Here is a 14,961-nt window from a genome sequence, read left to right on the forward strand (position 1 = left end):
TATCAACTCCAGTCCTTATCAAGGAAGGAGCAATCCGATGAATATTTCAGTAAGTCCAAATACCTGTGTTGGAAATTGCAGTTTAACTTTGATACAGTACGTTGACAGCACCCAAATGAATGATTTATTTCAATATCCTGTTCGGATATGCAGCTTGTACTGTTTAGTACAAACCTGGTGTATTATGCCTTGAGGCTGTTTACCGGGTATGCAATACAAACAAAAACTTTGTAAGCACAGTACGTTGACCTGACCCACCTATCTCCTCTGGGACCTGCTGCAGGTTGTTCTCCCCCACTCCCAGGTACGTAAGGTTGGTCAGGTGACCGATCGCACGCGGCATGGTGGTCAGCTGGTTGGACTGGACGACCAGCCGGTTCAAGTCCCTCAAGTACGCTGTAATAAATACACAACTTCAGTCAACCTTTTTTGGTCTTAATATAGAAGTTCAAGTCTCTAAGTGCAAGTTGTAAAAAAAAAATACAACTTCAGTTTTACAAGTTCAAGTCCCTTAGTACACTGTAGAAAAAGATAACTTCAGTCAACCTTTTATGGTCCTAATATAGAAGTTCAAGTCTCTAAATTCAAGTTGTAAAAAACACATTCAATTTCATTCAAGCTTCAATGATTCTAAAAGTTCAAGTCCCTCAAATACGCTGTGCAAATAAAACACAACTTCAGTTATACAAGTTCAAGTCCCTAAGGACACTGTAAAAAAAGACAACTTCAGTCAACCTTTTGTGGTCTTAATATAGAAGTTCAAGTCTCTAAGTGCAAGTTGTAAAAAAAAAACACAACTTCAGTTATACAAGTTCAAGTCCCTAAGTACACTGTAGAAAAAGATAACTTCAGTCAACCTTTTATGGTCCTAATATAGAAGTTCAAGTCTCTAAATTCAAGTTGTAAAAAAACACAACTTCAGTCAATTTCAATGATTTTTACAAGTTTAAGTCCCTCAAGTACGCTGTAAACAAAGCACAACTTCAGTCAACCTTCAAAGATCATACAGTCATACAGTGTTTAATATTATGTTCTCTTAATACACTCTGTTTTGGCAAGGAGGTTTGAACCTCCTTGGTTTAGGGTTCTAAAGGTTTGTAAGCACAGTAAGTCTGACACGACTAGACAACCAGCAGCTTCAAGTCTCTCAAGTAGGCTGTACACCAAATACAAGTTCAGTCAACTTCAATAATATTGCCAATGAAAGCAGTTTTTAAACAAGTTCTCTCCATTGACTTTATTCAGTTATTACTGTGAGTTTTAGAAAAAGGTAAATTTTCTTGGGCAAATATTAACACTAATCTCTAAGTCCTTGGTTCAAAAAACATCTACACTGTACAATCATGTACAATGTTTTAATTACAACTTTTCAGCAGCCAAACATAAATCTGTGGACTTAGACAAAGTCATCAACCAACAGAATGCATCTGCCTTAGGTTTTTTGCAATATCAATCAAAAAACATAGCACATTAATATATTGCATTTTTCAAGATGACAACAAGATACTCATCACAAATCTGTGAGGTATTTGTTCTTGATTTCAGTCAAAACAACATCAATCCTTGGGCTCAAAGGTTATGATGTCATTACTTCATCTGGAAGGTCTTCTTGAATCACAATTTGGTGGGTGGTTTTAAATTTTTGCTGGGATTTGATTTTGTGTCAGAGGTGGAAAGGAAGTTTTTGTTGTGTTTTAAGTTTGCGGTGGAAACAAACCTGTACCACAAAACACATATTTGTATTGTCGTGATTTCTCAGTGGAGGCACTGTGAAAACCACATTCAAAGATAAAACCACCGCAAACATTTCAAGATTTACAGTAAATGTAGTTTTTGTGTACACCGTTTTGAAGACAACTATTGAAGGTTGATGAAAGATAACTATTGAAGGATAATCATTAAAACCTGAATTGATGTTGATAATCAAAGGTTGACAAAAATGTACATGTTACATTTTTTGTATAAATAAACAGGGGCTTGTAATATCAGTGAGTGAGACTATAAAACTTTACTGGAGGTTTCTGAATTTGTAAATAGTTTCATCAGGTTGGTAAGTCCCTGGACAACTGTATTCTTTATACACAACTATATTACATGTAGAACCAGTCAGTATCACCCTGAGGAAGGTGACAGAGTCATCGAAATGTTGGCTTGACAAACACTTGATTGTGTTTATCTGAACAATTTTCAGATACAGATACAGGTTCGGACCTGGACATCAGTAAGACTGGTCTATTATCTGTAAGTTATTCATTCAGCCAACTGTTGTTTAGAATTAGAGTGGTAAATTGCTATCTTTTTTTTGTATGAGGATTTTAGTTTTTTTAGTTTGTTTACATACAAGTACAGGTACACTGTCTTGATGTGCAGGTCCAGACCTGTTCCAGGTCTTTAGTTTAACAATTTTACAGGTCCAGGTCTAGGGTTTCGGTACGCAGCCCTATTGTGTACAAAGAACATTTTTATCCAAGTTTCTGAAAATATGGAGGTGATCTAACCTATCTCTGTTGGCAGGGACTCCAGCCTGTTCTCCTCCAGGTCCAGAACTCGCAGCAGCCTCAGGTTGCCGATGCCACGAGGCAGCTTCTGTTGGATAAAATAGAAACACACCACAAGTTAGTTACTCATCATTCTCAAGGGGAAACGTAAACAAAGAAAGAACAATTATCATACTGATTCATAGTTCTATACTACATGTAGTACACTCATCACCCCTGTAATGTACAGGTATAGTAAGGTTTCATTGATAACTATGGAAGTAAGCATATCTAAACTTATTTTTTATTCTTAATTTCTTATTAAAATGTATTGTCATTATTATGTGATAAGTCCAACTGAGCCAATAACTTGCAAATGTTAACCTATATATTGTGCATTTTACATGTTGTGTTCTGTGGGAAAGACAATTTGAAAAGGTGGTTACCAGCGGTAGGTGTTACATGTAGTTTTACTCAGTTTTACTTTGTATCAAAATTAATATAGCAAATTCAGAATCTATTAATTTCTTTTTTCATTAGCCAGAGAATCTAACTCAGTATCGACCGCTTTTCGGTGATGGTGACGAACTTCTTATACTAAATACACAAAAACCAAAGGTCCTGTTGTATCAAATTTTAAGTGACCCATGACCAGGCGTCTTGATAAGATGCATAGGGGTGGTGTCACTACAGTAGGGGGCTGGTCTGCTGGTAGTGATAGTGATGTGTGTTTAACTACCATACTCTCAAATGCTAAGTTGTAGGCATCTAGGAAGCAGTATGTACCTTGGATTTACAATACAAAATTGTCTTACTTGCTATTCTGACAAAAAAAGGTTGAGCACTAAGTACTGCTTGAAGGTGACAAGCACTTGCACAACCACTCCTTGAAAGAAGGACCTTGGAAACATCTTTGCATACTTTTATTGACATACCTATAAGATATACCTCCTAGTGCTTATCACTTGATACATACGTGTATGACACATTGTCATATATAACCCCATACTGGCATTCTTTACCAGGACGACGGCAAGCTGGCTTCCCCCCCCCCCCTCCCCCTTTGAATGACCTTGTTTTCTATTACGTTAACTGTATTATGAAAGCAGCAAGCTAACCCCTGCTATTCTTACCATATGCTGACTGTCATTTCATTTGTAAATGATAGCACTTGTGGAACAAGATCTAACTGATTTTAGTCCCTCTACCTTTGCAATGTCCATGTTTTCAATTTTACCATGGCAACAGCAAACTGACCTCCGCTCCTCATGCCTTTTGCCTGACCCTCTTATCAATGTACAAATGTATGTTTTTACATAAGGACAACAGCAAGCTGACTTTTGCCCCCTTTCCCTTTGAATGACCTTGTTTTGTACAGGCAATATATAGGCAGTCAAAGTCTGCACCCCTCCCCATTTGGTGGGCCTATTTCACAAGTACACGGCATGTACAACAGTACTGCAAACTGACATTGACTTTATCCCTTCTCTGAATCAGTGGCCATGTATCCCTACTAGAACAGCCATTTTAATTCTACCAATCCCTCCCCGCTCAATGACCTTCTTTCCAAACTAGAACCAGGACAGGCTGCTACAACTGTAGAGGGTTCAAACTTTTGTCACTTCTTCCCGAACCCAAAAATGGTGACCATAGCTTGTCCAGAACACAGGATATAAAAACCGGAAGTTCTGCTGTAGTACAAAGGTCACACACCAGAGGGCACAAAATAAACCTTTCCAACATCTACGCAAAAACCAAATATCATCACAATCCATCCAGAGCTTCTTACTTATTGTGACCAAAAATATCCAGAAACACACACAGACACACCAAAAACAATCCATTTTTGATTGTCATAGGTAATAACAGCAAGCACACTCCTCTGCCCCCCTCCCCCATTGGCTGACCTTGAGCAGGTTGTTGGAGAGGATGAGTGTCTCCAGGTTGGTGAGATGTTGGATGTCTTCCGGCAGCTTCTGGAGCTGATTGGTGCCCAGATTCAGTTCCACCATGTTCTCCCATGTCCCCACATCTACAAGGCAGAGGTTTGGTCGTTATACATGTAGTTATACGGAACTAGTAACAGGGCTCGAAATTCATTTTTGGAAATAGGTGCACTGGTGCACCCAACCAAAAAAATTAGGTGCACAGAAAAAATTTTGGGTGCACCACAACATAAAATTGAATGTCAGCAAAACATAATTACAAAGTTTAACGCTCTTAAGAACTTCAATCTGTAATTCTATAGCTAACTTCAACATTTCAAACAAGTAATACATCAAAGGAAGTACAACTGTGTTACAAAAGGTTATTTTGCTTTTTCTGATACTTACATTTCAAGAATATTCTATATACTAGTGTACAAAAGTACCTTTACCCTATAGCCTAAAAAAATATCTACAAATGTAGGTGCACCAGTGCACCCACAGTCAAAAATTAGGTGCACAGCTCCAACTTTGGGTGCACACAGGTGCACATGCACCCACTATTTTGAGCCCTGAGTAAGTATACCAGACTATTGATATGGACTGATAGCTAGGTCATATCTTATTTTGCTGCTTTTCTAGATTGTATTTATTGCTTTGTTTGTGACTTGTAGTCTGTGTATGTTTTGCTACGTGTTCTGTAATGTTTTATGTGTGGGTCACAACACCACCATTGCAATAGCTGCCTGTATCCCACATGTATTGTTCCATTGCAATTCTGATAAAATTAAAATCAAACCAAGTATTGTGGGCAGGGTTGTTGACTAAAGCCCCTGTCACACTTGTGCGTATATACAAGCCCGCATGCATTGCGTATTAACATGATTTGGGTTAAGGTTAAGTTTGCAACCGCAGAAGTTATTTCTTTGGTTTGATAACTAGACTGCTCAACGGTGGGTCAAAGTAGAAAACAACTTCCTCCCCGAAAAATTTACTTAAACTCAAAAAATATTACTGCGGAACTCATGCGCACTTAAATATACGCACAAATGTGACAGGGCCCTTAGACCCCGTTCATAAGCCTATCATAGCCGGTTGAATTAATTTACCTGGCTAATTTAGCCGGCTATCTTAGCCCAATATGAACGCAAATTAACCGGCTACATAAGGGTTTTAGCAGGTTAAATTGAAACCACCTCCTGAGGCGCACACGACCCCGGGGATCTCCCTAAAGAATGGTACAGTGGCGCTCCTCCATCCTGTTCTAATCCCAGCTCCATCCTGTTGATTGTTAAAGTTAGGATATTTCTTTGACTATTTCCCCAGCCAAGCCTGTAATTTTGCTAAAAACTCAAGATTTCATTAACAATTAGACAAGATGCAAAGCTGAAGTTGCAGGAAATCACTTCCGTTTGTATCTGGAAAAGGCAAAATGCAATAGCTGCTCCCCGCATCCCCCTCCAGACCTCCCCCCTTGCAAAACACACCGTGTGCTTGGCACCCTCCCCCCATCCTGCTCTGTATTTCTGGGGAGATGCAATAGCTGCTCCCCGCATCCCCCTCCAGACCCCACCCCCAACATTAGTGGTGTGGATCTAAACCCGAGTTTAGGTTTAGGTTCGGACTCGAGTCCAGAGGTTTAGGTTCAGGTCCGGACGTGAAAGTCCGGACCTGAACAATAGTTTTGGAATATTTTTTCGTGTTACATGTAAAATTGCATATTGGCAGATATTTTACACGTAATTTGAAAACTATATATACGGAATTATATACAGTCAGTAATTAACGCAAAAATTCAGTTATAAACACAAAAACAGCAATGTTTTAATATTTTTCTAGTGCAAATTTCACGATTTAAGGAAGGTTTAAGATGGTTTAAAACAAAAAGGAGTGTATGAGTGAGAGAATTTTTTTTCAAGTCCGGACTTGTTTCCAGATGTTTAGGTTTTTTTGGACTTGAACCTAAACGTTTTACAAGTCCGGAACCGGTCCGGCCGGACCGATCCGCACCACTACCCAACATCAAGAGAGGTTTACATGTACCTAGAGGCAGGGAAGTGAGCTGGTTGTCCTTCATGTTGAGCTTGGTCAGGTACTTGGCACGAGAGAAGATGCCAAACGGGATCTTATTGATGTGGTTGTGCTCCATGTTGATCGACTGGTAGAAAATAGGAACAGTATAAACATTGGTAAACCTTCATCAAAGTGTCGGGAAAGACACTAAGATGTGCGGCCTAACCAGTGTGAACCCCCTGGACAGAGCCGCGTGCAAGAGCGGTGTGAAGACTGATGCCCACCCCTGTGTCAGGGACCCTGACATCAGTATAATCAAATACTGGATACTACTACTAAAGTATAAACAATGAGCGGTCATGGGGTTAGCTACAATGACTTACATACTTTTTCAATTCCACACTTTCTAGTCTTAAATGAAATACCTTTGCAAATCCAGTTATTTATAGGCATATTTTCATATTTGTCTACAATTTTAAGTAAAATATCTTTTAATTATTAATTATTTTGTGTATAAGGTAATACAGTAGAGCTGAACTCACATAGACAGTGGCGAACTGGGCTGGTCCTCCGATGGGATATGAGCTGAAGTTGTTCCTAGCAAGGGTCAAGCTGGACATGTTGACAAGGCTGGACAACAACCCCTCCTGTCAACAATAACAAAAAGGATAGTCATCAACAACAACAACTTAAGGTAGATTACCCAAAAATCTACAGCTTACATTATTTCTCGACTCAAAGTCGTCAATAATTCTTTCTAAAATACATTGCCCAAAATGTTCTTTTGTAAGAGATCTAATCATATTTTCTAAGTATTTCTTGATTTTCAACCCAACATTTCCAAATGCATTTTTAGTATATGTAATACTATATTGATTTTCATGTATAAGTCCAGGACAGTTCACATTATACATGTACATGTACAAGATTCAGCATTGAGTTAATGAAACTGGATACAAAGGAAGCTTATTCAAGTAGTAAAGCAAGCTGCCTTTGAATATGATTCATACAACATCGCCACCTAGCAGAATCTAGCTATACTGCAGTGAGAGTATACTTTTAATTCTACTGGAGAAACTTTTGTCGAATATCTTATTTTCATGAGACAATGAGCCAAGATGTCTTACAGGTAGTGACGACAGATTGTTTCCTTCTGCATTAAACTCTTCCATCTCTGTACAGTTGCTCAAGGACTTGGGTACTGAGGCCAACCGATTGTACCTGGAAAAATCAAACATTCAGTCAGTTTACTGCCATTGTCAGTTTGAGTACTCAATAAACCATTCATCAAACATGATAAGACATTGTATAAACATACATGCGCACACACACACATACACACACACACACACATGTACATAAACATGAACACAAACACATGTTGAGTTGAGCTTTCTGATGGAATCCATGTGAATTGTGAAACCAGTTTGCCAGATTTTTTTTGTTTTCAGATTTTGAGTTGTGACAGTTGCATTTTCATCTGCATTTCATCTGCAGACCAATAGGTGGTGCTGCAGACTGGGACACTGCTCATGTTCGCCATCTAGCAGCAGTCAGCAAAACTGCAGCTCCCACCTCAGAATTCCAAGGAAATGTCTAGAGTTCATAGAAGTTTGCTTTCAGAGAAATGTACCATTGGTTATGAAAGGAAGCTAGCTTTGATGTTATATATAATTTTATACGAAAAACGTACTAAAATATATCCAGAATCGTGTGATATTCTTAGCACTCACACATGTGCACACAACTTTGCTAATAGTATTTGATAATCCCTGAATAGTTCATCAGGCTGGTATATCACTGAATTAAAAGACTCTTTGTACACAAGCAAGTGATCTATGCAACCAACATTTCGCTGAATACTTTGCATTTGGGAACTGGAAATCTATAAGCAGTGCTGCAGTGCAGTATGAATCAGTCAAAATTGCCCTAAGGAAGGTGGCAAATGGTCACCACAATATTGGTTAAATAAATCACTTGGTTGTGTACAAAGAGCCTTTTTATTGAGCATTTGATCACTTTTTAGTACTGCTGACGTCTAGTCCTTACCTTAGTCCTAGTCTACTGAGTAACTTGAGGTTGCCTATGGTCTCTGGTAGGTCCAGAAGCTCGTTGTGTTGGAGGTCTAGCGACGACATCTGTACACAGTTCCCAATTTCTGTATCGAAGGGGGAGTGGAGAGGGAATACTGTAAGTTTCTTTTTTTCGTGAGGCCTTAATTTAGCGGTGGAAGGGGACAGGCGGTTTTCACAGTGTCTTAAGTTTGCAGTCGAAAAAAATACCAGCACAAAAACATGTAAACTCACTGTGTCATGATCAAAACCACTGTGACCGCTTCAAGATTTACAGTATCAGTTGTCTTTCGTACAACAGGTTTAAATTTTTTTTAAATCTTCTCCTTTGCAAAAGTATCTAGCTCGTAAAGACTTGAAAAGAAACTTGCCGCAAAAAGAAGCTCCAACCAATGCAAGCTCCAGTACTAAACTACTGGATTACTGAATTTTAATCTCAAACGCTTCAAACACCCATCCGACGTTTCTTGTCAAACAACAAAAAACAACAACAACAAAAAAAGTCAGATGGGTGTTTGAAACGATTAAAATTCAGAAATCCAGCAGTAAAGACTAAATTTCATTCTTCTTTTTGACATGACCTGGATGTCTAATATTCACAAACGTACTTAGAAAATAGTACAATACTTTTTTGAAAAGAAAAACAGAGAAACAAAGAGGTTTACCTGCAGGCAGGTGTTCCAGGTGATTGTGCGAGACGTCCAGGTTGATCAGGTTGACCAGCTGGCCGATGCCCCCGGGAAGCTCTCGGATTTTATTCTCTCTCAAGCTAAGCATGGTCAACTTCTGCAGGAGAGAAAACAGGAGAGACACCAGTTAGGCCTTGGGAAATCAGTGTTGTGTTTACGATTATGGTCCTTACAAAAATCAAGGTTTGTTCCTTCACTGTAACTTTATGTTGAACTGTTTTCACAGTCACCTCTATATAAACCGTGAACTTATCCTCACTGTGAAAAAACTTGTTCTATGATTCCTTCACACATCCTTTCTGTAAATCACTTCGCGCCACGTGAGGTTAAAGTTCAGTGAAAATGTCCATGCTCCTTACACCGTGAAATTTTGCTACCGAGAAGATAAAGTGAATTACGGTACACATTGCTGTGTTTAGCCCCTTTACATGCAAGTCCTTATATTGTTGAATAGATTAATATGCCTGAAATAAAGGCGAACATTTAAAAAATCTAAATACAGACAAAATCTCTGTATTTTCTTACCGTTAATCTTTGCAGGTCGTCGCCCACAACTGTGATCCTATTAAACCTTAGGAAAAGGGTCTGCAGCGAAGTCAGCCTGTACACCACATCTGGGATCTGAGCAGAAAAACACAACATGGAGTCAAAATCGTTCTTTGTTTTATTTGTGCTGTAAATTCATGAACTTTTGCACTCACTCACTCACTCATTCACTCACTCACGCACTCACTATCTGCATGGTGGTTTCATTTTGTGGTAGGATGGAAAAGGGGGTGTAAAAACATTAGCAAGACTGCTTGGATTTTGTTTTGAATTTTCTTCATTCAGATGTCAGATTTAAAATTTCATATCCTTTGCGAGTGGTTGACAAAAAAAAAGACTAGGGTCGGCAGGTTTTTGTTACGGTCAGTCTGGTAACTGGAAACACATAGTTGTTTTTTTCCTAGTCCTAAGATTTTCAGAGGTCGCCCTAGGATGAACTACAGACAGACAATTGAGAGGGACCTCCAAGCAGTCAATAGGAACTGGAAGGATGTAAGGAGGATGGCTGCTGACAGAGCCTGCTACTAGTGCTAGGCCAACCTACATGTAACTGCCTCATGTGTTGGATGACACGGGAACCCCTAAGTCTAGCCTGGAATCCAAACCTATTATAGCTCCCGAGTCTCTATAAAGTACAATATGTTTGGATTCCAGGCTACCTAAGTTGCAGGAAGTAAGATTTTTGCGGGAAGAAAACACATTAGCCACCGACGCACTCACCTCTTTCAACTTGTTATGTCTGAGGTCTAGCACCTTGAGCTTCTTCAGGTTCACTAGTTGGTCTGGAAGGGTTGTGAGAGAGTTCTCGCTCAAGGCAAGGGTCTGTAGGTTGACTAGGTGCCCGATCTCCGGCGGTAGACTTTGTAACCGGTTCCCGTACAGGTAGAATTCTACTAGCTGGGTTAGTTCCTTCACGGAAGGTGGAAGTACTGATATCTACGGAAAAAATTATGGAATGTTAGAAACGTTTTCGAAAAAAGATCGATATCCCCCCCCAAAAGATCCCTCTCACATCTGTTTTGATATTCATTTGGTTCCAGTTCAGCACCGATTTTCTTTAATCTGAGATCCATTTAAATTCTAAGTAACCCTAGTCCTGCTGAGCCTGATCATGACAATTGTCAGTTTGCACATGTATGTTCTGTATGCTAGCCCTGACAATTGTCGGGTTGAGGGTATTTCTAGAATACGTACATTGCACCCGCGCGGTTGTTGTAAAGCGAGGAACTAAAAATGAGCAATATCAAACTAGTTCCCTTTGTTTCAAAGGCGTCTGGGCATTTCAGCAGTGGGGGTATATTTTTGCTCTGTAAAAGTATATAGTACATGTACAATATAAGAAAAAGTACGACTGTTTGCGAACTTACAACTTTCTTGCTAAGATCTAATCTGGTGGCACCTTCTTCTCTACAGCGGTTGAATTCTTTGGTCACATCCTGCGGAAAAACAACAACAAAAGAAAAGATTACTAACACAACAATGCAAGACACATCTGCAATCTGTAATTTGCAGAATCATTTTAAGAAATCAAAGATACAAACTGGTTAACAAGTTGCAATTTAGCAAGCTTAAAGAGTACAGGTTAGATTACAAATCAAACATTATGAAAAAAAACAATAATAATTCAAAAGTATTCTAAATCTATCAATTATGGTGGTGATGTAATCAAGCTATGGGAGTGGAAACAAGATTTTTGCAGATTTTCAAGTTCTCAGCCGAAACAAGTTTTTAGAACAAAAACTCAGATTCATGACGTCATGACTTTGCAGGGGCGACATCACCATGATAATAAAACCGGTGCAAACATTTTAAGATTTATTATATTCATTCGTTGTGGTAGCCTTCGTTACTGACAACAAAATATCATCTGATATCAATCATAGGATTTCTAAATACAAAATTAAGATAAAGATTTCTACATATTCACATCAAAGGGTTGTATCATACATGACTAGTATATGTTATGAAAAAAAGTGGCAAATTCAGGACTATAAATTTTTATTTTGTTGCAATCTGCATGTAAAAAAACTCAACACAAGAGAGGAGTAGGGGTGGCCAGGTGCTTGGCTAAATACACGAGCTGTAGCGGTGTCTCATTGCACTTCTACTGTAACAGTAACAGTACTAGTACTACATAACGATCAAGTACCATGCTCAGTCTGAGGTTGCGGCTTAACCATATCTTACATAACAAAGAAAATTTCATGATATTTCTGCCACAGTTGTACCGACAATTTCAGACATTCATGATATTCCAAACTCCTTATATGTCTGGGATTGCGTGGGAGTCTGATTTAAAGCCTTAGTTATATAATACAGTACGTCAAGAAAAAATTATATTCATAAGCTAAAAGATCAAACCCTTCAAAGTAAAGACACGACTGTTCAAACTGAAGTCCTGAAGCTTACCTCAAACATGGAACTTCCAAACTTAGCAGGTGGCTTTTAAGGTTTTAAACTTTGAACTTCATTAAAGCAGCTGTATTTTCACTCTCCAAGTCAACAAGAAAGGTAATAAAAAGTTGACGAAGCTGAAATTGTCTAGTGACGTACGTGTACATGTATGTGTTACGTGTGTGCTATGATCTATTTTGGGGCAGACTTTCAGTTGATGTATTTTTGGAAAAATGATTTCAACCTTCATTAATATCAATGGCTGCAATAAAATGATTACAAACTACCAGTGTAAAAATAGCCCCATGATAGGATTGTGATGGAATTTAACCTTCTCCCTGCTGCCTAACTCTGTAACCAATAGGGAATTGGGTGCCAAACGGCTACTTCAGTGTGCTTAAGGTTAAGTGTTTGCGCACTGCAATTTCATTTAATTTTGGAAGGCCTTAATTTCAAAGTAGAAGTGGAGAGGAAGTTTAAATCAATTCTTTAGCAGTACATAGTACACTCATACATTGCCAAAGCGTATTTCAAATGTTGTGAATGAGTTCACAGTGGAAAGGTAGTAAAATACAACATTTCAAGAGTTGCAGTATTCATATAAAAACTGTGTGTTTGGAAGTCAAAACATCAGCATTTCTCTTTTTTTTTTCTGACAAATAAGACTGCTGTGGCCCTAGAGGCAGGCTTGTGTACATGTATGCAGACATAGCCTTGATTACGAAGGGTCACAATTACTAGTATCTCTGGATTGCACTATTTGAAGTAAAGTGTCCACATCTGCCTCGGTTCCCATCAAGCTTGTGTAACTTGGCCTCAACGGTCAAACTGTAGCAGGGCTCAAAATACACTACGCTCGTTCTCATTTTACATGTACACAATTTGTAACTTCTGTTACCGTTTGAAATAAGACATTCCTGACATTAAGATATGCCACATATAAGGTGCCAAACTGTCATTTTTATGACGACTTAAAACTTTTCTGGCTTTTAAAAACGACAGTTTGGCACCTTATATGTGGCATATCTTAATGTCAGGAACGTCTTACTTCAAACGGTAACAGAAGTTACAAAATGTGTACATTTAAATGAGAACGAGCGATTACTACATTATGTTGCCTGGACCAAGCTCACCCTCTCTCTCCAAAATCATGTTATTGGTCTTTCAATATACATACTGTAACAGTGTAAATGCAGAAATGATCGCGGTGGTTTTATGTTTGGCGTTTTTGTGGTGAAGTTTTAACTACGAACTCAAATCCGCTGAGAAAAGCCATTCCATTGTGTGACTGTAGCGCTACTATTGTTTCAAACGCGAACTCAAAACCACTGCGAACACTCCATTTTCTCCCAACCGGAAAATAAAATCCCCATGAACATTTCTGCATTTACAGAAGCTTGTGATTCTCATCTCATTCTGTGTACACCGTCACTATAGTATTACACATGCATGTTTCTTAGAATGTTTGCTTTTGTATTTTAAGTAGTAAGACCAGACTAATTATATCTATACAGTACTTTTCTGGGAGGGTATACGTAGTTTTCTAGGGTGTCAGATGTAAAGACAACTAGTTATTATCAAACACAAGGTTACAATTTTTGCCGTTATACTACAAAAGCTTGTTAATCAATTCTAAGAACTTGAAAACACAAACACATTTTTTATGAGGGGGTGGGGCATATTCTAAAAAGTACAGTACTGTAAGTTAAGTTATTTTCGTAGGGAATTTTGCAGTAGAAGGGTGAAGGATTTTTTTTGCCGTGTTTTATAATTATGTTTGGGGTTGAAAGAATTCTGTAGAACAGAAGTAATACATGTGAAATGCATATTCGCGGTGTTATAAATTTGCAGTGTTGAGTTCACCTCAAGAAAAAATTTCAAGATTCACAGTAGTTCTAATTTTGTAAAACTATATTCCGCCAGTAGGATATTACTTCTTTTCTTACGCATTCTTGGGACTTTATGCCTGGGATACTTTTCTATAATGAAGGATATTGGTCTGACACGAGGAATGTTGGTCGACCCACTTTTGAGCCGGACAAGCCAAGTATTTCAGACACATGTCTGAAACTGTTGACCTGAATCTGGAACTACATGAAAGTTATGAAAAAACGGCTGAAGAATTCAGTGTTTGGAATGTTCCCCAGTGGAATGCCTTGCCTGGCACGGTTGTGACAGCTCCCACCGTTGAGCCTTACTGTGCCAGGCTGGAGGCCTGCCCGCCCTTAGCCTGGGACCTCCTCCCTCCCTACTTTGCCCCTCGCTGGGTCATCTGGGGTCAACAAATATGATGATGTATAACAGTGTCCAGACCTCTTGTGTTTCTCTCTTAAAGGCCTTCGCCCTTGACATATTACCCGCATTGCATTTTGCTACACACGTGTACTTAGAATCGTGAACCTCCTTAAGCCCCCCTCTCACTGGACCCGCGGCATGCTGCCGGCGTCGCTGCGGCCTAAACTGGATTTGTGTTACCCTTGACTTTATAATGGGAATATCATTCAAAACGTACAAGTATGACCAAAAAGACAACAAAACACACACAGCTTAAAAAAATTTGTTTTTTGTTGATGAAATTCGTTGAGTGCTTTGTCAATTTGATCGGCCGCAGCGACGCTGCTAGCGCGCCGCAGGTCCAGTGAGAGGGCCCAGGGGGCTTGACAAGGATGGATTTCATGTACATCTACATGTATTCTTGGTGATACTGTAGATCTTGAAAAGTTCATGGTTGTCAAGTGTCCAATGTATTACAGAATTGTTTCAACTGCGAAATTAAAGTTCAATAAAAAGTTCAAAATGAAATGTTCTTTGAAGTCACACAATTTGTACATATGTACTCTTATCA

General features: G+C 38.9%; 1 protein-coding gene across 2 annotated transcripts in view; it reads right to left on the reverse strand.

Moving 5' to 3' along the window:
* LOC136446568 (leucine-rich repeat protein SHOC-2-like) overlaps window positions 1-14,961 on the reverse strand; it is a 30,603-nt gene that overhangs the window by 13,919 nt on the left and 1,723 nt on the right. Inside the window, exons 2-12 of one of the 2 annotated variants that reach the window (XM_066445012.1) lie at window positions 11,090-11,158; window positions 10,443-10,658; window positions 9,702-9,797; window positions 9,153-9,273; window positions 8,465-8,573; window positions 7,543-7,636; window positions 6,958-7,062; window positions 6,446-6,560; window positions 4,385-4,509; window positions 2,499-2,586; window positions 259-396 (exon numbers count right to left, since the gene is read on the reverse strand). In XM_066445012.1, coding sequence (XP_066301109.1) covers window positions 259-396; window positions 2,499-2,586; window positions 4,385-4,509; window positions 6,446-6,560; window positions 6,958-7,062; window positions 7,543-7,636; window positions 8,465-8,573; window positions 9,153-9,273; window positions 9,702-9,797; window positions 10,443-10,658; window positions 11,090-11,158 — 1,276 coding nt within the window. Of the gene's footprint in view, window positions 1-258; window positions 397-923; window positions 965-2,498; window positions 2,587-4,384; window positions 4,510-6,445; window positions 6,561-6,957; window positions 7,063-7,542; window positions 7,637-8,464; window positions 8,574-9,152; window positions 9,274-9,701; window positions 9,798-10,442; window positions 10,659-11,089; window positions 11,159-14,961 lie in introns of those variants that run through there. The other variant, XM_066445013.1, reaches the window with a different exon arrangement.

Source organism: Branchiostoma lanceolatum, chromosome 12, assembly GCF_035083965.1.
Source record: "Branchiostoma lanceolatum isolate klBraLanc5 chromosome 12, klBraLanc5.hap2, whole genome shotgun sequence".
Classification (NCBI taxonomy): Eukaryota; Metazoa; Chordata; class Leptocardii; order Amphioxiformes; family Branchiostomatidae; genus Branchiostoma; species Branchiostoma lanceolatum.